This window comes from Pavona decussata, unplaced genomic scaffold (genome assembly GCF_977016875.1).
Source record: "Pavona decussata unplaced genomic scaffold, jaPavDecu1.1 SCAFFOLD_252, whole genome shotgun sequence".
NCBI lineage: Eukaryota > Metazoa > Cnidaria > Anthozoa > Scleractinia > Agariciidae > Pavona > Pavona decussata.
This window is the reverse complement of record NW_028145655.1, coordinates 68,391-91,500: the sequence shown is the minus strand read 5'-3', so window position 1 is coordinate 91,500 and position 23,110 is coordinate 68,391. Positions and strand designations below refer to the sequence as shown.

The window sequence follows — 23,110 nt, the reverse complement described above, 5'->3', positions numbered from 1 at the left end:
TCGGCGTGAGAATGCAAAGCATTATCTGGCAAGATAATTAAAGAGATCCAAGAAGTGATGTTTTGGATGTTAGCTGTCGAGGAATTGTGAGCTGTGTGTGGTTCCTTTAAATTCTTTTTTTTTTTTAAACAATTTTTATTGCCTTACATGACACGTCATTTACAATACTGAACACCATTAACACTACTTACAATACTCACAATACTAGCCACAATAACTATATCTACATTGTTAACAATACTTACTATACTTAGAAAGCTAAAAGTACTTACAATGTCCACATTACATACAGGAATAGCACTATGTCTTCAAGTGAACTTATTCTACATAAACTACTTGCAGTACAATACCTACGCTACAGTACAATACGATACTTCTACTATTTATAAAAAGAATATTTGTGCTACTTACGGTCCATTTTTAAGGGTACATATACAGCACAACGACTACTTACGACTTACTTACGACTTGTACGCGTATCAATTAAAAGTAAGGACGAAAAGATAACGAAAAGAAACAAAGGACACGAAAAAGAAAGGGAAAAGAAGGAGAGGCCGCACTCCTAACGCAGAAGTCTTGGAACAAGAGTGGAGTTAAAAAACAAAATTCGAAGATTGAGTAGTGATCAGGGAACTATCCAAAACAAAAAGCAAATTGAAGACACAGTTCATTTGAATCAGTTCCATTTTAAGTTGTATTTCTTAACAGTGTTCGTCTAGTAAGCAGAATCTTTTTTTTTTTTGCTATTTCTTGGCACTTTAAGAAGGTTTGCGAACAAGTATGTAAATTCGGCAGGGTTTTTTAATTTTGGATGAGTAATTTAGTAAATATGATATCTGCCAATTAGGAGGGCATGATGTAAAAGTATATCCTCAGTATTATCGACCAAACCTTGACAGGTAGGTAGGGTCAAAGAAAAGTCTTGAGGATTAACCAGATATTGTACGTTTTGACAACAAATTTGAAGAAAACCACATTCCCAGAAGAGGTGGATCAGGGTTTCTGTGTTTTGTTCACAGAAGGTACAGGCGTCCGTTAACGTAATACCTATTTCATAGAGGTGATTTTACGTCGCAATTCTTCTGTGAAGGAGTTTAAATTGGAAATTTAAAAGTTTAGTTTCGCTACTGCAATAAAAGGGCAGAATATATGACTCATCCCATTTTATCGAATTTTCGTAAATTCCGCAGTCAGTTATCCAATTTATCTGGCTTCTCGCTAGTGTTGAAGTGATTCCTTTAACGATTAATTTTTAGGCTTCTTTGCAAAAGTTTAAAGATGATAGTAGTTTTTGGCTAGAAGTCGGTTGGTTTATGGAATTTTTCATAACCTGATCCTGAAAAGACTTTTTCAATTTTGCCATGGCAGACACAACACCGTAGTGCGTCAAAAAAGTGGTCTTAACTTTATAGCGAGAGTTAAAGTCCTCATAATTAAAAAAAAAATCGGACGTATGATCTAAAATATCGTTGACCTGATTGACTCCCGCACGGGACCAATTTCGATAAAAGACAGGTTGATTAGCAATCCTTATAAGGGAATAGTACCATATCGGTGAATTTCCAATGTATGTTGGCTTTTCTTCGTAATTTAGATTTGAGCAAATTTAAATTACCTCTTTAGTGCAAATATATTGAATACTGAAACCAGCTACATCAGCTTGGTTAAGTTACCAGTCAGAAGTAATTTGCTGCCATGTTTCTTGGTAAAAATTATTATCAACAAAAGTTTCCATTTTTTTTTTGGTTGTTGTCATCAAGGTACTTCTGCACCCATTTGGCTTTCAAAGCGCAACTAAGGGATTGGATATCATTTTTAATCCACGGTCTCCTCTAAATCCTTACGACTTTCTGTGTTGATTCATGATGTGGAGATATGCCACAGACTATCAGGTATTCCTGAAAAAGGTTAGGTAAATTTATGATTTATTGTTGCATTTTTGACACATCTTGAGGTATTTTGAGATACGGTGGTGGTAAGACTATAAAGACATAACAGAGTCGGACGTTTTGAAGAAATAGAGGTCGTTGCCAGAAATACGAGCTCGCCCACCATTCTCGATCATAAAACAATATCAAATTTGAATGTTTGGTCTATGAAATGCTGTGGATCAAAAACAAAAGACCGAAACTGAACGCGCAAGCGGATTCCATTCGCGTGAAACACTTTACCTGATTGCTTTTATGCTAATTTATTTTCTCACTTACACTACCTATAAATATGCCTTTCGGTTATTTCCATTTTACTCATTTGACAATGACGATATGAAGTCGTCGATACGTCATGTAGTTTTACTATCGTTAATTTTCTTGTTAAAACATAAAATAATAATAATACCAAAAACACGCACGTAAAAAAACGTTTTGAGTCAATACTGATTGATATTGTGCTACCTTACCAAGGACGTCATCTTGCATTGCCGCTTATGCTTCATACATTCTATGAATTATGTTTTATTAAACTCTATTTTATCTATATAATTTCTGTCATCTCACTATCTTTGGAAGAACTTATCAAATAAATTCATATTTAAGAGCAAATATTGAAATAAATTAGTATTTCTATTTCAATAAAAACGCATTAAGGGTAAAATAGATCGATTGACAAAGGCTGCAGCCCAAAGTTTAGCAACAAAGAAAGAATGAAATAAACATAAAGGTGCCAGAATTTCCTCATCTGGTTCGATATTTAAAGCAAAGTACCGAGATTCTCACGACTACTTGAAAAAGCGTCCTTCTTTTGCAATGGATTTTGATGCATTCGTCTGTTTTCTTTGATACAGCCTTGTTATTTTTCTTTTCGTTGGCTCTTCTGGAGATAAGATAATCGCATTTTTTAGTTACTTTGTAATTAATGACTATCTAATAAAGATAATTATGGCGCAATTTTCGTTTCCGTTCACTTATTGAAAATAAACGTCTGTTTTTCTGAGAACCAAACACACAATATATTACTCACTCGGCAAAGAAATCGCGAAGCAGTATAACAGCCAACAGTGGCTAAAATGTCATCTAGTTACTTCGTGGCAACGGCGGAATTCTAGAGCGTCTACCAATGTGTCGTCGCGGCATTGTTTCCATTTTCACCTAGAGCAAAAGAAAGCATGATACTACTCTTAAGCGAGATTTTCGCGTTAACAGAGGAATCTTCGCTTACAAATATCAGTGTAAACTAGCGGGAGTTTGGACTACAAAACCCAGATTTCCAGAGATTTTCAGCGCTATTAAAATCTGTATTTTTTTTTTTTTTAGAGATGTTGAACTACAAGAAACAGAAAAACAAAGTTCGTGCCATATGCACTTTAAAAAGTCTGAGAGAGGTGAAGATTCCCCGATTTCTGCGAATTCCAGAGCCTGTGAAATCGAAGCACATCGTGATATTTGCTGATGCCTCTCAGCAACCTTATGATGGCCTATATCCGTTGCGAATGTCATAACGATGCCGTCACCAGTCGGCGTGGAGTTCTTAAGGAAGTGAAGCGCGAAAGAGGCACGAATTTCGTAGGTTAAGTTGGCGAATTTAAGGAACTAGTCGGCCAGTTAGACCAGCAAAATATTCAGAGCAAGACAGTTGAACTTGGAGAAACATGGAGATTCAATCCATCAGCTGCCCCAACTTTTGGAGAAGCCCACGAAGTAATAGTGTAAACAGATTAGAAATCCATTTATGCCGTTGTAGAAAACCGAGATGTGATTGCCGTGAGGAGCTGATCACGATGCTTACAGGATTGGAGTCCCTACTTAATTTCCGTCCGTTGGCTTATCAGAGTTTAGATCGGCGAGAGGATGTTCCATTCACCCCTTACCATTTCTTGCATGGCCAAATGGGAGGGAAGTTTGCCCCTGAGTCTGTTAAAACCACTACTTTTCATTTGCGTCAAAAATGGAGAAAGGTTCAGGGCATTATTCCACGAGTGTGGAGAAGATGGCTCAAAGAATGTATTCCTGCCCTCAACAGCCGACCAAAATGAATTCCGAGACTTAAAATTTGGAGATGTTGTTCTTGTGATTCAGCCAGATGCTCCAAGAGGACGTTGGCCATTAGGGCGAATTGTTAAGAGATGGCCACACCCGTGCAGCTAAAGTTGCGTGTGGAGTGAAGACCGTCGTAAGACCAATTAACAAACAGATTCCCATTGGAATTAATAGCTAATCAGTTATTTAGAGCCACACAAGGACTACTTTCCAGAGCGGTAAGGGGGAATATTAAGAAGACAGTAAAAGAACTAGAGCGCTCGCGCGCTTAGAAACATTTTGAATTTTCGTGAAGATTTTAATTTTCGTGTGCAAAGTTAGTTTTTGTGAGACGCGTTTTTGGGGGATTTTCTTGAAGGTGTGGTGTCAACCGCGTTACCGTTTTGAAGGTGTTTTTTGGCCGATTACTGTCTGGCTGTTGGTTTTTGTAGAAATCCTCAACCACAAAGTTGAAGAGCAAAGTGTTGCAAATTAACATGGCCTCTCAACTTTTCACGATAAGGAAGAGAATTGAACAAGAAAAAAATATATTGTAGGGTGTATGATAGTAACATCTTAACTCGAGCAAAACAAAAAATCGGATCACCAGAACCTCCACAGTTAATTGTTTTTTTTTCCCAGTGAGTTGCTGTAAAGAAAGGAAATTCTACATTGTAAATCAATGAAACAATAAGAAGACACGTTTCAAGTGGGATAGAGGAAGCCTTACTACCTGGCTCTAGCGTCAATTTCTAGTGAAAGACAGGAACAGAGTCCAAAGTCAGCGTGCCAGCCGTCGCTTGTAGTTTTTGCTAATGTATGGTTTGCAAAAGATATCGCATTCGTGATCTCAATAACTAAAAGTCAGGTATAAAAGCAGCGAAACGTTTCCTATAATGATTGGACGTCGAATGACTAAATTGTTTGCTGACCCTACACAAACGCGCGTTCGCCACAACATGGTCTTCATTTTTGTTTATCAAAAATCAGTACTCAGTCCCGCTCAGCCAAACTTCTTTACTGGAAGGATGATGTAAACTTGACTCCAGACCTCGAATTCAATAAAGTGATTCCTTATTGATGTTTTATAGCTCTATTAATAATCATGTGAAAAGAGATAATATCATTATTGTGTTAAAGTGCAATGTTGAGGGTTCTTAGAAGCGTAAAGTTCTTTAGGTAGTTCTCAAATAAACAGTATTTCGCGTGAGCCTGACACAGATTAAAAAACTAAGCAAGATGATTGAGCAGTAGGGACTATTAACTAACATTCAAACTTTGTTAAATTGCAGATATTTACAGAATAACCAGCTGCAGAATTTACCAGAGGGCATTTTCTCTTCCTTGGTTTCCCTTTACCGACTGTAAGTACCACACAGAGTGATGATTATTTCGCTCTTGTCAATATAAATGCGTTCTTGTACCATATACTCAGTGCATTGTCAGTATTCCAGATGGATGTCCTGGGGCGAGGGAGGGGGGAGGGTTGGGGGGCGACTGAAGGGGATACTTTAAGAACTGTGCATTGCCGTGGTTACAATCAAGTTGTATGACATTTGGTTATTAAAGGGAGTAAGTAACTTTTTTGTTTGCAATTTTAAGGCAATCAACTGTATCTCGTAGCCATAGAACGCTTTGATTCCTCGTCTCGGGATCAATTCTGACACTCCAGTTTCCTCCTCCTTTGATTGTTAAGATAAAATTTAGAGTCCTCATTGTGGTTATTGTTATTAGGGGTACCATTTTTTTAAGGTCATTCAGCGTGACCTGAAATTGGTATATAAATCAGTGGAGAGTGTATGAAAATGATAGCAAGGCGGTATGATAAATTATCGTGAGTGGATTAAATTAAACGTGCTGTGAACATCGGGACCAGAACCGCACATGTATGTGTTGCCTAGTGTTATTGCTAAATCATTGAGGCCACACCATCAATCAATTTTTGTATATTGAATCTAAAGAACGCTCAATTGTTTGTACAAGCGCATTAATATTTGTCATATCCACACTAACGCCGTCCAGGAATGCTATTGAATTTCAAACAGTGTGATAAAAATGTTAATAAATGGTTTATGCACGTTAATGTTTGTCTATTATCTCTATTGACTTTCAAGATGGTGTTAATGACTTGAATATTAGCGCAAAGGAAAGTATATGTTTCTCTTTTGTATGTCGAATGACGCATAAGAATGCCCAAAAGTGTTTTTGAATGTTGATAAAAATGCAAAAATCGTTATTAAATCTGAGTTAAGCGCAAATGTTTGTGTTTTGGCGCTAATCAGAATGTATCTTCGCGCAATTGGTTGCCATTTTACGCAAATAAATGCGTATTTTCTCGTAATGAACAGCAAAAGGTGTATTACTTGTAATATTTAAGGCAATCTGTTTTTATCCTATTCTACGGATGAGAGAACTTCTGTCAATGATTTTGTGCTGCATCTATATACCTAACTATCTGCATTTCTTGCCGCAAGAACAAATCGTTCGCAAAAATGTTCCTAATAAATCGGGAATAAATTTGGGCAGATAAGCGAGCCACGGATACCCGCTCTTTTCTCAAGATCAGCTCTGCTTTGCTAATATCGCCGCATTTTGATAAGTAACAGCTCGCCAAATGTGTGTAACAGCTAACATGGCCTCCCCATCACCTACTATGTATGGCTTTCACACCATTCGCTTGGAGACGTGAGAAAAGATTCGCCGAGGATGTATACGCCCCATCAGAAAGTTCAAGGAAAGCTTACTATAGTGAATATAATGTGTGATACAAGATACTAGTTCAACTCAAAACAAAACTAAACAATTAAAATTTCATTTAATTTCGTTACTTCGCAGTCAATTTCAAACAATTTGTCAACAAGAAAGATATTAAATAAATTTTTCACTATTATGACAAATTCAAGTAATAAACAACATGAAACAGGGAAACCCAAAGGTTCTGACGGCAAAATACCTGCTAAACATTTTGATCACCGGAAAACTAAAACCTTTTGTTTTCGGAGGGGAGAATATGTGGTTTACAATGTGACAAAATATAAAAAAAGGAAGTACGGACGATTCTATTGACAGTGCTGAAAACGACGACGAAGGAGTGGAGCTTTACCGTCAGTTGAAAGCACTGTGGGGAGTTGCCAATATGCAAGCCAGAAAGTGGATCTTTAATGCGCCTTAAGTTATTAAGACTAAATGCTAGTAAAAATCAAGCATGCGCGCGGCGGAGGAGTAAGCAGCATGGCCGACCCGTCCACTAAGATTTTTTTTTTTGAACCATTTCTTCAGTTTTGGCTGGTAGTGATATATATTTTTCTTGATGTTCTGGTTCTTTCAGCCTTGTTAAAATATCTGGGTTCAAACACAGTTTCGGGTACCTGAGTCCTTGTGCTTTGCCAAAAACGCTGGTAAACCCCGTTTCCATGGCAGCCAGCAGATGATACCTCTCTTGATTCCTTTAGCCCTAGCTAGTTTTAAAACGGGTTTGTCCGAATTTCGCGCGGTAAAATTTTCTATTTTTTGTGTGAAGAAGAGAGAAACTCCAAAGTATCTCCTCGTAAAGTTACTGGCTTCGACAACAAAAAAAATGTAGATTTAATTGATCCAATTTCTTTCCTTATAGGAAATTGTCAGAGAACAAAATTTCAGAACTACCTAACAAGACATTTCCAAATCTGACGTCCTTGAGATATCTGTAAGTTGTTGGATATAATTTTGTTTGCGCACAATGCCTAGATAATAGTAATTTGTTATACCTAGAGTAAAACAATAATAAGTTGTCTCTCTTAATCAAGACCGAAGAACTCGCTCGGAGGCTGAAGAAGGAGGAGAAGGGGGCGGGGGGGAGGGGGGGGGGGTTCAGGGGGTAGGGGGTACTATCAGCGGAATCTTTTGATATTTATCATAGTTTAAATATACCATGCAGTTTGTTCAAAAATCATCTTAAAACAATTTTAAGTACAATATTAAGTCTGACTTTTTTATGTTTACTGTAATTCATTCCATCTAATTTTGACGGATTAAACTCTCCGAAATTTCATTGTGAATGTTGTTTAAAAACACAATAAAAGTTTTCTGCTTTTCGAGGTTTTTGAAACATAGTAGAAGACTGCTTTCTATTTTGCGCGACAGCTATAGTCAGTCATCACTCCATGTTTAGTCACAAATTGCGCGAACTGACATTCTACTTTGCTTTTATTTACAAAATTTAGGTTTGCGCGAAAAGTCGGCTGAAAATTTTTTCCGGTCTCGCGCAATTTGTGACTAAACAGGGAGCGATGACTGACCATTGCTGTCGCGCAAAAACATCTTTGCGAGGTAGGGAGAGGCGACATTTTGCTCGTGATGGCGCGTAAATCTGTGACGTCTGCGCCAAGGTAACTGGCCGCAGCTGTTGCGAAAAAATACACCGAGCAAAACTACGAAAAGGGAGCTAAAATGCTGGCTCAAATTTGTTTCTTCTTGGAATTCTGACAGGTAAGTGTGTTCCCAAATTTATCCAGCTTTCATTTGATGCGAATTTGGTTGCAACGCGGAGAACAAGTCGAACGTTCAAAGCTATTTTGCTGAGTGTGTTCAAATTGTTTCGCGAAAAAGTGGCCTCCCTTGTCAATATATATAGTAAAGTCAGCAGGGCTTGGATCCGCTCGCGCACAACTCAGTAAACGACATTCATGCTGTCGCGTAAATTTTATGCAAATGAGCACTATAGAAAACCGCAAGAAACGAACAACGTAAGTCAATAATTTATTAATTTATTTCTTTTTCACAACTTTTGTGGACTCCCTGTGTTACCACTGTCGCATGCGATTTCTATAGCGCGCGCTGCTCGCGTCATGCAAAAAGTCGCACACAACACTCGTCATTCAACATTGCCTATATCTACGATTGTCGTAGGATTTTGAGACATGTTTTAAAATTCCTGTGACATTTTTTTGTGACGAGCACAACAGTCGCAAGCGAGTTGTAGGTTTGATTTACACGAAACAGTGCCGTACCTAGGATTTTTTGTCTGTGGGGGCAAACTCCGCACACCCCTCACAGGGGTCTACCCGGTATGCAGACAGGGTTTCTAGTTGGACATTAATTTTGTTTTCACTCCTACACAGAAAGTTGCCTCTACGACGTTTAGAGAAAAAAAAACACACCGATGCTTTTTGTGTTCAATTGTCATGACTTTTTATGGAGTTAACGTCTTGTTTAGCTTGAAGCAAATATTGTCTCTCATTTTAAAACACAGTCGGTGCACTGCTGTAAACAAAGGGAGAAAATCACTGAGCTTCCACAATTCAAACGCACTATATCAGTGGAGCGAAGCATTTGGAAAAACACAGTCGTTATTTAAATACAGTTCAAGCCTTCTCAGTGTTACTGTGACACGTTCCATAGCTCTATAACACGCTACAACGATTATATAGAGAACCAAATAGCCGTGCCAAGAAACGCAACTCCTTGTGACAAACACTAGCCGGGCCCGGCATTGCAACAATTACAGAATGAAGCTCATAATCATTGCATAATACAAGCAATGATTAATTTCTGTCCTAATATTGCCAAATCTCAACAAGAAAGGCAGTTAAAACTATCAAGCACTTAAAAGAGCCAAGCCAAACCCAGCTGAAATGCCCTATGTGGCATAAAAACACCGTCGTTGAACACACAGAATAAGAGGTCATATTCAAAACGAAGAGAATTCAAAAGAGGAAACTCAAAATTCATTAGGCGCAAATGATCTGTCGGATGATGAAGATATGATGGTTAAATCCAAACCCGCTACAAATACTTGCGAGCAGCGCAGGCTTTTAAAACCAGTTTATCTCTTAAAAAAAAAAAAAAACTTGTATAAGCTAGATTTAAAAAGGCTTAAACACGCGCCAGAAAGTGGCGTAAGCTTGTCAGTCTTTATTTACACACCAAATTCTACACCATAAGCAGCCCAAACTGTAGACTTGCTTACAAGTCGAGCTTAGAGAGCGCGAAGCGTGATCGTCAGAGCTCGAGCGAGCGAGCGAGCGACTTTGAGAAAGTCTACCCAAACTGACAAAATCATTATTTTCATAAGAAAACCGGTACTGGCTTTTGCCTCAAAAGATTTTCCAAAATAATTATTTGGAATTCACATTGAAGGAATATTTTTTCAGTCAATTAGTCGATTTTCTTGTGATCAGTGTGATGTTGAAAACAAATTGAGTTTTCCTGGCGGGGGCAGCTGCCCCCTCTGCCCCCGCGCTATGTACGGCCCTGCGAAACAATTTGTGTCTTAGGCCTGTCGTAAGCTTGTCGCGTGCGACGAAGTCGTACCGTGTAAATCGGCCTTAAGGGTGCTTCTTTCTTTGAATCATCAATACCCTGGTACCATTTTCCTATTGTCCATCATAGAGAAATCTCATCATTTTATGTCATGATATATAAAAGAGTAGCGGAGGAACACCATTTGCCGTCGCTTCTCGCTATTCGTAAAGTGTTAATTTATATATGTTCTTCAAAATTTTATAGCTTATCTGAACTACCCCATATTTTATAGCCACTTCAGTGTTTACTTTCCCAGGAACCCAAGTCAGCTGTAAATTCAATAGTTATTGGAAGTAAATAAAGGGGTTAGTTGTTAAAGAAAATGTTGTGCAACTTCGGCGGGGGAATGCAAAGCATTATCTGGCAAGATAATTAAAGAGATCCAAGAAGTGATGTTTTGGATGTTAGCTGTCGAGGAATTGTGAGCTGTGTGTGGTTCAGTATAGCGAGCAGTGGTGCTACAAGGGTGGTGCACGAGGGAAAATCATTGTTTGATTTCATGGGGTTTTATAGTGCCGATTTAGAATATGAAGCTTTCCTCTAAATTCATTTTTTTTAACAATTTTTATTGCCTTACATGACACGTCATTTACAATACTGAACACTACTAACATCACTTACAGTACTCACATACTAACCACAATAACTATACCTACATTGTTTACAATACTTACTATACTTAGAAAGTTAAAAGTACTTACAATGTCCACACTACTTACAGAAATAACGCTATGTCTTCAAGTGAACTTATACTACATATACTACTTACAATACAATACCTACACTACAGTACAATACGATACTTATACTATTTATAAAAGAATATTTGTGCTACTTACAGTCCATTTTTAAGGGTACATATACAGCACTACGACTACTTACGACTTATTTACGATTTGTACGCGTATCAATTAAAAGTAAGGACGAAAAGATAAACGAAAAAGACGAAGGACACGAAACAGAAAGAGAAAAAAAGAGAGAGCCCGCTCTCCTAACGCAGAAGTCTTGGAACAAGAGTAGAGTTAAAAAACAAAATTCGAAGATTAAGAGCAATTCTCCAGGAAAGTGAAGCAAAGTTGGAAATGAAAATTTTTAACCCCCCTTCAGTTTTTGTGTGGAGGTAGGTTACCTGGAAAGATGAACAAGAACAGCCATATTTGGATCGGCAGGTGCGTCGTTGTCATGGAAACCGCACTTGATCACGTCGACCTGAGGTCTATGTTTTGACCAAAAAAATCACTCTCAAATAGTAAAAATAAACGAGTCTGGTTCTCGAGTGCACGAGAACCAATTCAAATGAAATTCAAACAGATGGTAGAGGCACTCTCCCAGTTTATAAAATTTGCCGTTAGAGTATTTTGGGTTCCATAATCAAGAAGACAATGTTTGTATTACTATGTTGCCTGTCAGCCAAATTGACAAGCAGGAAAAACAAGCACAACCATGTTCGTTATTTCTCCGAAAGTACTCTTTCCACATAAACCAAATTAGCAGCTGAGCTTACATAGATATTGAAGTTTATAAATACTATAAAATCTATTTGGGGAAAATTATATTCTGGCCATGAGTGTTGAAGACATCCGAGGCAAGTTGCAAAAAATTGCAAAATTGGAAATGTTGAGGTCTCCAGTAGTTGGCTCAAACAGGCTTTAGATAGAGAATATCTGCTTCAGATGTTTTTTCATTCATCTTATCTGTTATCTTCATTTGATTGATTAGGTTTTGACCAACGAATTTGATGAAATATAAATTAAAACAAAGCCTAACTTGCAACTTTTGGGAATTTCTTCAGGATGCTTTTGTCGTATAGGATGGGTCTCTCCTCAGTTCGCTCGCTCTATTTTCTTGACCAAATCTTGCACAGACTCTACCGGAAAGGGCAAATCTAACTGGCTAGCCTCACCGAACATCTACTTTTAGACCAAAGATGGTGATGCATCAACCCGAATAAAGAACAGTCGAACAGGTCAAACACAGTCGTGTGTCGAGTATCGAAATAATTCATCAATACAATCCATCCAGGAAGTTAAATAGATGCATCAAGATCACAGCTGAGCAAATGCATGTCTGCGACGATTCTGAATAAAGTCTTTGGCTAAATCGAGCCGTACATTCCGTGGTGCATGGTTGAGAAGCGAAGAAATCGTCGTTTACGACCTGTTTACGACCAAACGTATGTAGACCGGAAGTGCGAGTAGCAAAACTGCTGACCGGATGTACTTTTAAATGCGATATACGCGCTTTTTGGTACAATATATCATTGAAAGAGGGATAAAAGGACGACCGTTTTGATCCGCTTTTATGACTTTTTTACAGTGGCGAATAAAGAGGACAAAATAAAAGCGCTTCACTAATCGTTTTACGCAACCACATAAGCCGCCCATGTTTCCTGGGTTTGTTTGTTTTTTTAATTCATTGCTTATTGGATGTTAAGGATGGCCTGCATGTAAGATACGTCGCTGATCTGGGGCATTAGCATACACATTAGAAGTTACGAAGTTGGAATTTTTGACCCACCTCTCCTCCAGAAATAAATAAGTCCTCTCCAAGCCCATAAATTTTCACATTCAGTATCTAATACGTGCCCAAATTTTGGCATTCTTTCTGTTTGTTTGTTTATTTATTTATTTATTTTTTGCTGTTTTTTTTTTGGTGGAGGGAGGGTTGACCGGAAGTAAATTTGTGCCGTCGATCAAAAACACTGTAAGGGAAATTTGCCTATCGTCGTGCAAAGGAAAATATCCTGGTCGGGACAATGGAAAGTTGTTGTTTTTCAAATCCCAAAAGGGACGTTTGTGAGTGCAGTGGAAACAATATAAAACTCAGTGAATGTCAAATGGATATTTCCAGGCACGTGCAAGCCTACGGACTTAGTATAAACCGTGATGAAATCAGCGACGAAATGGATCTTATTCTTTGCCGTGCAGGTAAATAAATGTAACATTTCACGCGCGAATTTTTCATTCTCTTGTCACGAATAGTTTATAATGACTGAATTAGTAATTGCATTTTTACAGTCTAAAAGGCAATCTTTTTTTTTTGGGGGGGGGGGGGGGTGCGGCTATTATGATCATGCGTTCAATTTTCACCCAAGCTTCAGTTCAGCTTTATTTCCTTTGTTTTTCTTTTCATTCGGCTATTCTGTTTTCTTTTTTTTTTTTTTTTTTTGGCTTTCTTCATCATTGCCATTGTGAAACAACCCCATTACAAAGAGGATATCATTACACTTACATCCGGTGTTACATCCCATTGCATTGTGTTACATCCGGTCAGCAGTCGTGCTTCTCGGACTTCCGGCCTATGCGTTCAGTTTATTCACCATTCTTGCCTTGTCGACTATCGCAATATCTGACTCGATTTAAGCCAAAGACGTTACTTTGGATTGTTCAAAGGCATGCATTGGCTTTGTACATTGATCTCGACACATTTACTTTACTTCCTGGTTGGATAATATTGATGAATTTAGGTGCTCGACGGCAGAAATCGCAAGTATTACGACCGTGTTTTGGACCTTGTCAACTATTCTTTGTCAATTGTATGCGGGCTACTTGTTTCATCATCTCTGGTCTGAAACACGGCAAACTGGATATTCGGTGGGAGTAACTGTTAGTCTGCGCTAGATTTGGTAAAAAAAACGGAGCGTGCGAAGGAGAGACATTGGAGAGAACCACGCGACGAAAGCATCCTGAAGAAATTCCCAAAACCTTCAAGGTAGGTTTTGTATCAATTTATATTTCATCAAATTTGGTGGCCAAAACCTTATTTACTAAATGTAGGTAGCAGACAAGATAATAAAAGATACTTTTGAAGCTGATTTTCTCTCTCTAAAGCCTGTTTGAGCCAAATACTAGAGCTCTCAAAATTACCAATTTTGCAATTTGGCCCAGGTGTCTTCAGCACCCATGGCCAGAATATAGTTTTCCCCAAATTGATTTTATGATATTTAGAAAAGTCAATATCTGTGTAATCGCTGCTGCTAATTTGGTTTATGTGGAAAGAGTTCGGAGAAATTACGAATATGGTTGTGCTTGTTTTTCCTGCTTGTCTAAATGGCTGACGGGAACTTAGTAGGACGAGCATTTTCTTCTTGTTTATAAAACCGAAATTATTGTAATGGCAAATTTTATAAACTGGGAGAGTGGTTCTACCATCTGTATGAATTTCATTTGAATTGGTTCACATGTACCCGAGAACCAGACTCGTTTACTTTTAGCTTTTGAGAATGGAACTTTTGCTCAAAACATGGTCCTAAGGCCGACGTCATATAGTGCGGTTACCACGGCAACGATACATCTGCCGATCCAAACATGGTTGTTTTTGTTTATCCACCAAGGTAACCTACCTCCACACAAAAAATGAAGGGGGGTTAAAAATTTTCATTTCCAACTTTGCTTCACTTTCCTGGAGAATTGCTCTTAAGTAGCGATCAAGGGACCATCCAAAATAAAAGGTAAATTGAAGACACAGTTTATTTGAAACAGTTCCATTTCAAGTTGTATTTGTTAACAGCGTTCGTTTGTAAGCAAAACATTTTTCAATTTCTTGGCACTTTAAGAAGGTTTGCGAAAAAGTATGTAGATTTGGCAGGGTTTTCTTAATTTTGGATAAGTAATTCAGTAAATGTGATTTCTGCCAATTAGAAGTGCATGATGTAAAAGTATATTCACAGTGTTATCGACTAAACCCAGACAGGTAGGTAGGTTCAAAGAAAAGTCTTAAGGCTTAACCAGATGCTGTATCAACCAGAATTGTACGTTTTTCCAAAATTTTTGAACAAAAGCACATTCCCAGAATAGATTGATCAGGGTTTCTGTGTTTCGTTCACAGAGGGTACAGGCGCCCGTTAAAGAGATACGTATTTTATAGAGGTAAATTTAAGTGGCAATTCTTCTGTGAAGAAGTTTAAATTGCAAAGTTAAAAGTTTAGTTTCTCTAGTGCAATAAAAAGGCAGAATATATGACTCATTCCATTTTATCGAATTTTCGAAGATTTCGCAGTCAGTTATCCATTTTCTCTGGCTTTTAGTTTGTGTAGAAGTGATTTCTTTAACGATTAGTTCATAGGCTTCTTTGCAAAAGTTTGAAGATGATAGTAGCTTTTCGCCACAAGTCAGTCGGTTTTTGGATTTTTTCATAACCTGATCCTGAAAAGACTTTTTCAATTTGCCATGGCAGACACAGCACCGTAATACGTTAAAAAAGTGTCTTAACCTCATAGGGAGATTTAAAGTCCTCATCATTTAAAAAATCGGACGTATAATCTAAAATGTCTTTGACCTGACTAACTCCCGCACGGGGCCAATGTCGATAAAAGATAGGTTAATTATCAATCCTTTTAAGGGAATTGTACTAAATCGGTGAATTTACAATGTATGTTGGGTTTTATTCCTAATTTAGATTTGACCAAATTTCAATCACCTCTTTAGTGAAAATATCTTGAATATTCAGACCAGCTACATCAGCTTGGTTTAAGTTACCAGTCAGAAGTAATTTGCTGCCATTTTTCTTAGTAAATAATAAAAAATAGTTTCCATTTTGTTTGGTTGTTGTCATCAAGGTACTTCTGCACCCATTTGGCTTTCAAAGCGCAATTAAGGGATTCGATATCACTTTCAATCCACCGTCTCCTCTAAATCCTTACTACTTTCTGTGTTGATCCGTGATGTGGAGATATGCCACAGACCATCAGGTATTCCTAAAAAAGGTTAGGTAAATTTATGATTAATGGTTGCATTTTTGACATTTCTTGAGGTATTTTGAAGAAAAAGAGGTCGTTGCCAGAAATACGAGCTCGCCTACCATTCTCAGACATAAAATAATAATATCAAAAACACGCACGCAAAAAACGTTTTGAGTTAAGACTGACTGATTTTAAGCTACCTTACCAAGGACGTTATCTTCCATTGCCGCTTATGCTTCATACATTCTATGAATAACGTTTTCCTAAACTCTATTTTATCTATATAATTTCTGCCACTTCACTATCTGGGAACAACTTATCAAATAAATTCATAGTTGAGAGCAAATATTGGAATAAATTAGTACTTCTATTTTAATGAAATCGCATTAATGGTAAAATAGATCGATGGGCAAAGGCTGCAGCCCAAAGCTTAGCAACAAAGAAAGAATGAGATAAAGATAAGGGAGCCAGAATTTCCTTATCTGGTTCGATATTTGAAGCAAAGTACCGAGATTCTCACAACTGCTAAAAAAAGCCTCCTTCTTTTGCAATGGATTTTGATGTATTTGTCCGTTTTCTTTGACATAGCCTTGTTATTTTTTTCTTCTCGTTAGCTCTTCTGGATATAAGATAATCGCAGTTTTTAGTTACTTTGTAATTAATAACTATCTAACAAAGATAATTATGGCACAATTCTCGTTTCCTTTCACTTATTGAAAATAAACGTCTGTTTTTCTGAGAACCAAACACACAATATATGACTCACTCGGCAAAGAAATCGCGAGCAGTATAACAGCCAACAGTGGCTAAAATGTCATCTAGTTACTTCGTGGCAACAGCGGAATTCTAGAGCGTCTACAAATGTGTCGTCACGGCATTGTTTACATTTTCACCTAGAGCAAAAGAAAGCATGACAACATTCTTAAGCGAGATATTCGCGTTAACAGAGAGATCTTTGCTGTAAATGTCAACGTTGTGACGTGATAAGCAACTTCGATTGAGGTTAACTAGATCCCAGTCCCCGGGACAAATATCAGTGTAAACCAGCGGGATTTTGGACAAAAACCCCCGGATTTTTAGAAATTTTCGTCGCTTTTGAACTCTGGAGTTGTTGTGTAAGATATGTTGAACTACAAAAAAACAGAAAAAAAGTTCGTGCTATATGCACTTTAAAAAGTCTGAGAAAGGGGAAGATTCCCCGTTGTCTGCGAATTTCCAGAGCCTGTGAATTCAAAGCACATCGTGATATTTGCTGATGCCTCTCAGCAAGCTTATGATGTGGCTGTGCGAATGTCGTAACGATGCCGTCGCCAGTCGGCGTGGAGTTCGTAAGGAAGTGAAGCGCGACAGAGGCACGAATTTCGTAGGTAAAGTGGGCGAATTAAAGGAACTAGTCGGCCAGTTAGACCGACAACAGTTTCAGAGCAAGACAGTTGAACTTGGAGAAACATGGAGATTCAATCCACCAGCAGCCCCACATTTTGGAGGAGCCCACGAAGTAATGGTGCAAGCAGATAAGAAATCCATTTATGCCGTTGTAGGACACTGAGATGTGACCGATGAAGAGCTGATCACGATGTTTACAGGGCTGGAGTCATTACTTAATTTCCGTCTGTTGACTTATCAGAGTTTAGATCTGCGAGACGATGTTCCATTGACCCCTAACCATTTCTTGCATGGCCAAATGGGAGGAAAATTTGCCCCTGCGTCTGTTGAAACCACTACTTTTCATTTGCGTCAAATATGGCGAGAGGTTCAGGACATTATTTCACAAGTGTGGGGGAGATGGCTCGAAGAATGTGTTTTTGCCCTTAACGACCAACCAAAGTGGACTTTAAAATTCCGAGACCTAACATTTGGAGATGTAGTTCTAGTGATTCAGCCAGATGCTCCAAGAGGACGTTGGCCATTAGGGCGCATTGTTTAAGTTTATTCTGGACGTGATGGCCACACCCGTGCAGCTTAAGTTGCGTTTGGAGTGAAGACTGTCGTAAGACCGATTAACAAACAGATTCCCCTTGGAATTAATAGCTAATCAGTTATTTATAATCACAATAGGACTACCTTCCAGTGCGGGAAGGGGGAATATTAGGAAAACAGTAAACGAACTAGAGCACTCGCGCGCTTAGACACATTTTGAATTTTCGTGATCATTTAAAGTTGTGTGTGTAAAGTTAGTTTTTGTGAAGCGCGTTTTTGCGGGATTTTTGTGAAGGTATGGTCAGAGTAATGTATGGTTTGCAAAAGATATCTCATCCGTGATTCATCTTAATGACCAAAAGTCAGGTATAAAAACGAATGAGACTTTTCCTGTGATGATTGGACGTCGAATGACCAAAGTGTTTGCTGACCCTAAATAAACGCGCGTTCGCTATAACATGCTCTTTACGTTTGTTTATCAAAAATCAGTACTTAGTCCTGCTCAGCCAAATTTCTTTACTGGAAGGATCATGTCAGTAAACTTGGTCCCAGGCCTCGAAGTCAATAAAGTGATGCCTTATTGATGTTTTATAGCTCTATTAATAATCATGTGAAAAGAGATAATATCATTATTGTGTTAAAGTGTAACTTGTTGAGAGTTGTTAGAAGCATAAAGTTCTTTCTACGAAGTTCTCAAATAAACAGTATTTCGCGTGAGCCTGACACAGATTAAAAATCTAAGCAAGATGATTGAGCAGTAGGGACTATTAACTAACATTCAAACTTTGTTAAATTGCAGATATTTACAGAATAACCAGCTGCAGAATTTACCAGAGGGCATTTTCTCTTCCCTGGTTACCCTTCAATCGCTGTAAGTACCACACAGAGGAGTGTTTTATTTGGCTCTTTGTCAATACAATTGCGTTCTTGTACCGTATACTCAGTGCATTGTCAGCATTCCAGATGAATGTCCTGGGGCGAGGGAGGGGGGAGGGGTGGGGGAAGGGTCGACTGAAGGGGATACTTTAAGAACTGTGCATTGCCGTGGTTACAATCAAGTTGTATGTCATTTGGTTATTAGAGGAAGTGGGTAACTTTTTTGTTTGCAATTTTAAGGGTATCAACTGTTTCTCGTAGCCATAGAACGCTTTGATTGCTCGTCTCGGGATCAATTCAGACACTTTGGTCTCCTCCTCCTTTGATTGTTGAGATAAAATTTAGAGTCCTCATTGTGGTTATTGTTGTTACGGGTACCAAATTTTTGTAAGGTCATCCTGCGTGACCTGAAATTGGTATATAAACCAGTGGAGAGTGTATGAAAATGATAGCAAGACGGTATGATATATTATCGTGAGTGGATTAAATTAAACGTGCTGTGTACATCGGGACCAGAACCGCACATGTGTTGCCTAGTGTTATTGCTAAATTATTGAGGCCACATCATAAATTTTAGGTGATTACGCTGGATAGTATTGTGCAGTCTTTCTGCGCTTAAATTTTTGCGTCATTAACACGCGTCTGGCACGCGTACGCACGCTGAAAACATGCTGTGTTCCTTGAAGCTAGGCCTAGCCAATAAATAAATTGTTTTTTCCTAAACGAGCACCATGACCAATTTTTATTACCTTGGTATTTTTACTTAGCTGTTATTCCATTTATGTTTTAATTAAAAAAAATGACGACAAAAAAATGAGTCATTCCCTGAAATACTATCTTGCCCACCATTTAAGGGCTTCAAATAATGATACTGAGAACACGCTTGCAAGAAATGTGTTAGGTCAATACTGATTAATAATGTGCTTAATGCTATCTTTAATTGATGCTCATGCTTTATACCATAACATTTTACTCGACTATGCTTCATCGAAGTTATTTCTGTTACCACACAACGTTGAAAGAAATGATCAAACGGAGTCATTTTTAAATGCAAATACTGGAATCAAATATTACTTTCATTTCATGGTAATCACCTAAGCAGTAAAATAGATCGCTGGACAAGAGCTTCAGCAAAAGGTCTAGCACCGAAAAATAGAATGAAAATAAAATATAGAAGCTAAAGATTATCTCAACACCTCGATATGTACTCACGATTCTCACAACTCCTGAAAAAGTCCTCATTTTTTGAAGGTCTCTTTTGCATTGCTCCATTTTCGTCGACACAGCCTTGCTAGGTTTACTTTTGTTTGTATTTCTTGATATAAGATAAAGTTTTCTTAATCGCATTCTATAGTTGACTCATAATAATAAAACAAAATATGACACTATCCTGCATTCCATTTCATTATAGCAAATAAACATCTGTTGTTTCCTGAGAAACTAACACATTATTCAACTCACTTGGAAAAGAAACCGCGTAACATTATAATATCTAATAGAGGCATTGTATATATTCAATGTTTGAGAAACACTGTTTTGATTGACAAGTATAATAACTAATGGAAACCTGACGGCTAGTCACAACCATCAAACGGAAGTGGTTAACTTTTGTTGTTGTTGTTGTTAAAATGTTTTGCGAAAAAAGAGCACATCTATTTGCGAGAGGCAACTGTAGTTATTGTTACCCGGAAAAATTGTTTAAAGTTGAAATTTTTTTATATAATGAAAGGAAGTGAAAGGAAACATTATAAATATATAACACTAAAGAAAATAGAAAAAGTAAAAGAAAAGAAAGAAAAAAAAAAATCAAGAATTAAAAACAAAAGGAAAGAGATACTTCTGATACCGGAAATTGGTAAAGGGTCAAATCTATTATATGCAGTATCAAGACTGAAAATTCAAATATTAAATCGTATTTCGACTTCTCATATATAAAGGGAAAAGACATTGGTATTGGAAAGGGAAAGTAAAGCCTGTAGTGCTTGGGAGCGGCTGATTGTTTCCTAATCTTTATAGCCTAAAGGCGAGAAAGGTCCAACCCTCTAGAACTCAGTGATGCTTGCTAAAAAGCCTGGAAGAACGTCTAAGAAAAATGCTGAGTCTTCTGAACGTTGATTGGTTCGGCTTTGTTTTAACAACAGGCTGTCAATACCAACTGTTAAAGGTCGCACGCTATTTGAACTCACACTTTTGTAACGACCGCTGATCTTTGTTTGATTTTAAGCCACGGGGGAAATTATCCAAAAATTCTCTGAAATTTTTCTAGTGCAAACTTGTGATATAATGAGCTAGACAAATAAACTTCACTAACATCGTGTGGTGTTGTGTCATTTTATGGGGTTGATGTTTTTTTTTAGTTTATTCCGCTGATGCTCCAAACAAAAGAGGAGAGGTGAAGCAAGCGAGTAAGAAGAAAACATGGGCGACACATGGGATACATTGTGGGCTTCCTAAAAAAATCAACATTACTATCAAAACAACAATTGATTCATTAATGAATTTATTTAGCACCAACTTCCCATTTCCGTGCGAATACATTCGTCTTTGGTATTCATATTACGTACAGATGACAGATAACCGATACTATTCCAATATAAGTAAAATTGATGCCATCAAGTGCTTATTATATGAGCTTATATGCGGATGTTTGTCCCTGAAAAGTGCGTTTTCCGTGGAATCAGGCGATACCCTGGCACCACTTTCCTATTGAACAACCTATTGTGATGAATCTGTCTATTTAAAAAGGGAGAGCGCAGGAACACCAATTGTCGTCGCTTCTAAAGATTTTCGGTTGTACGGTGTATTTCGAGAGTAACTAAGAGGCTGTCTGCGTTAGAACGGGTAAGGCAAATTTCGACTGTTCACCGATTTCGCTGACTTTTTTTTATGAACATCAATCATTATAGCCCAGAAACAAATATCATATTTACTGAGCTCAATGCGATTTTTTTTTCGTTGTAGGCGTGACGGTTTACAAGGTGACCTCAAAACTACCCAATTTACCTTCGGGGACTTTACAATTTATCTATACATTGCCGGTGCTGTTAGAACGTCATTCCTCGCTCAAACACCTTAAATATTTTACAGACTGAAGTTTCATTTGTCAATAACAATTCAAAGGTTTAATTATGTTTTCTGTAAATTTTTGGCTGAGTTACAATTTTTTCAATATACCCCCTCTTAAACTTCAGAATGCATTGAACGTGACACACCTGTAGTGAAAACCTATTTTCACAAAAGTGGGACCTGTCATTGGGTCAAGTCTATTTTAACTCAAAAAACACCATTCTACTAATGTGTGGAATAAAATTTGTGGGATTTTTACGCTGCGTCCCGTAAAGTGCTCTGCGATATCCCTAAAACTCACGGATTTCAATGGAAACTAAACATAAAGCCATCAGGCCGATAGACACATTTCTGACGCGAACTCTTTCAGAAATACAATAATAATCACTAGTAAATATTACTGGACGTTTAGCCATACTTTAGAGAAGATCTATCCTTTTACTGGTATTTTAAATAAAACCTCTGGAGCTATTTTTCTTTTCCACGATGTGCTATGGCAGTGTTTGTTTTGCGTGACTGACAGTAGTCATTTCAAGGTATATAATTAAATTATTCAATGTCCATTCTACGCTCAATTTAAAGCGTTACATTTCTTGTATGTAAGAATAAAATCAGTAGTTAAAAATTCTCTCCAAGACAAAGAATTAACTTGGGAAAAAGTTCCTTTCTTCCTCTTGTAGTATGTGAACTGGCTTCTTTACGTTTTGTGACGCATTGTTTACTTATCAACGTTTCAAGACTCCATTGTTCACTTCAGTACCCATTCTCGCGAGATTCCTTAGATTTAAAGACTGCGAGAAAATCCTGTCTTTACGAAGACGGCTCCGGGGGATAGCTTATACGATGTATCAGGACCTTCCACATGAAATTGTACAAAGAAGAAAGAATCAAATGGACACATTTAGAAAAGCCAGGGAAAATAGAATTCCTGCTACCTTTAGTAAGGCACAACCAGACAAATTATATATTCGAGGTAAGCTTTGGCCAGTAGGAAAAACACCAGACATTTAGATGTAATCACGATCATCTCGGAAATATAGATACATAAATATTACAACTGATACAATTTCTAGGAGAAATGGATATATTTCCTCCCCGTTAATATATGTTTATTTCTTTTTCTTTTTCCAATAATACATACGCCATATTATCGATGTAATATTTGTTGTTGCTGGCGGTGACGCGTGTTTTAGCCAAAGCCAGACCGCCTGATAGGAACGGCGCGCATTGCAAAATTGAGTTTTTATTGGGCCTTGCGCTGTTGATTCTGAAGTGATCGAGATACATGGCTTTATCATCTAAAGAGATTAGTCTAATGGCGAACGCGTTTTTG

General features: G+C 37.7%; 1 protein-coding gene and 1 long non-coding RNA gene across 2 annotated transcripts in view; both read left to right on the top strand.

The window, feature by feature from the left end:
* Positions 1-23,110, top strand: part of LOC146456959 (uncharacterized) — a 124,133-nt gene that overhangs the window by 55,287 nt on the left and 45,736 nt on the right. The window lies entirely within an intron of this gene.
* LOC146456960 (scavenger receptor cysteine-rich domain-containing protein DMBT1-like) overlaps positions 1-23,110 on the top strand; it is a gene marked incomplete at its 3' end in the record, with an annotated part of 596,400 nt that overhangs the window by 560,094 nt on the left and 13,196 nt on the right. Inside the window, exons 21-23 of the mRNA XM_085092482.1 lie at positions 5,246-5,317; positions 7,567-7,638; positions 18,635-18,706. Of these exons, the coding sequence (XP_084948608.1) occupies positions 5,246-5,317; positions 7,567-7,638; positions 18,635-18,706 (216 nt within the window). The remainder of the gene's footprint in view (positions 1-5,245; positions 5,318-7,566; positions 7,639-18,634; positions 18,707-23,110) is intronic.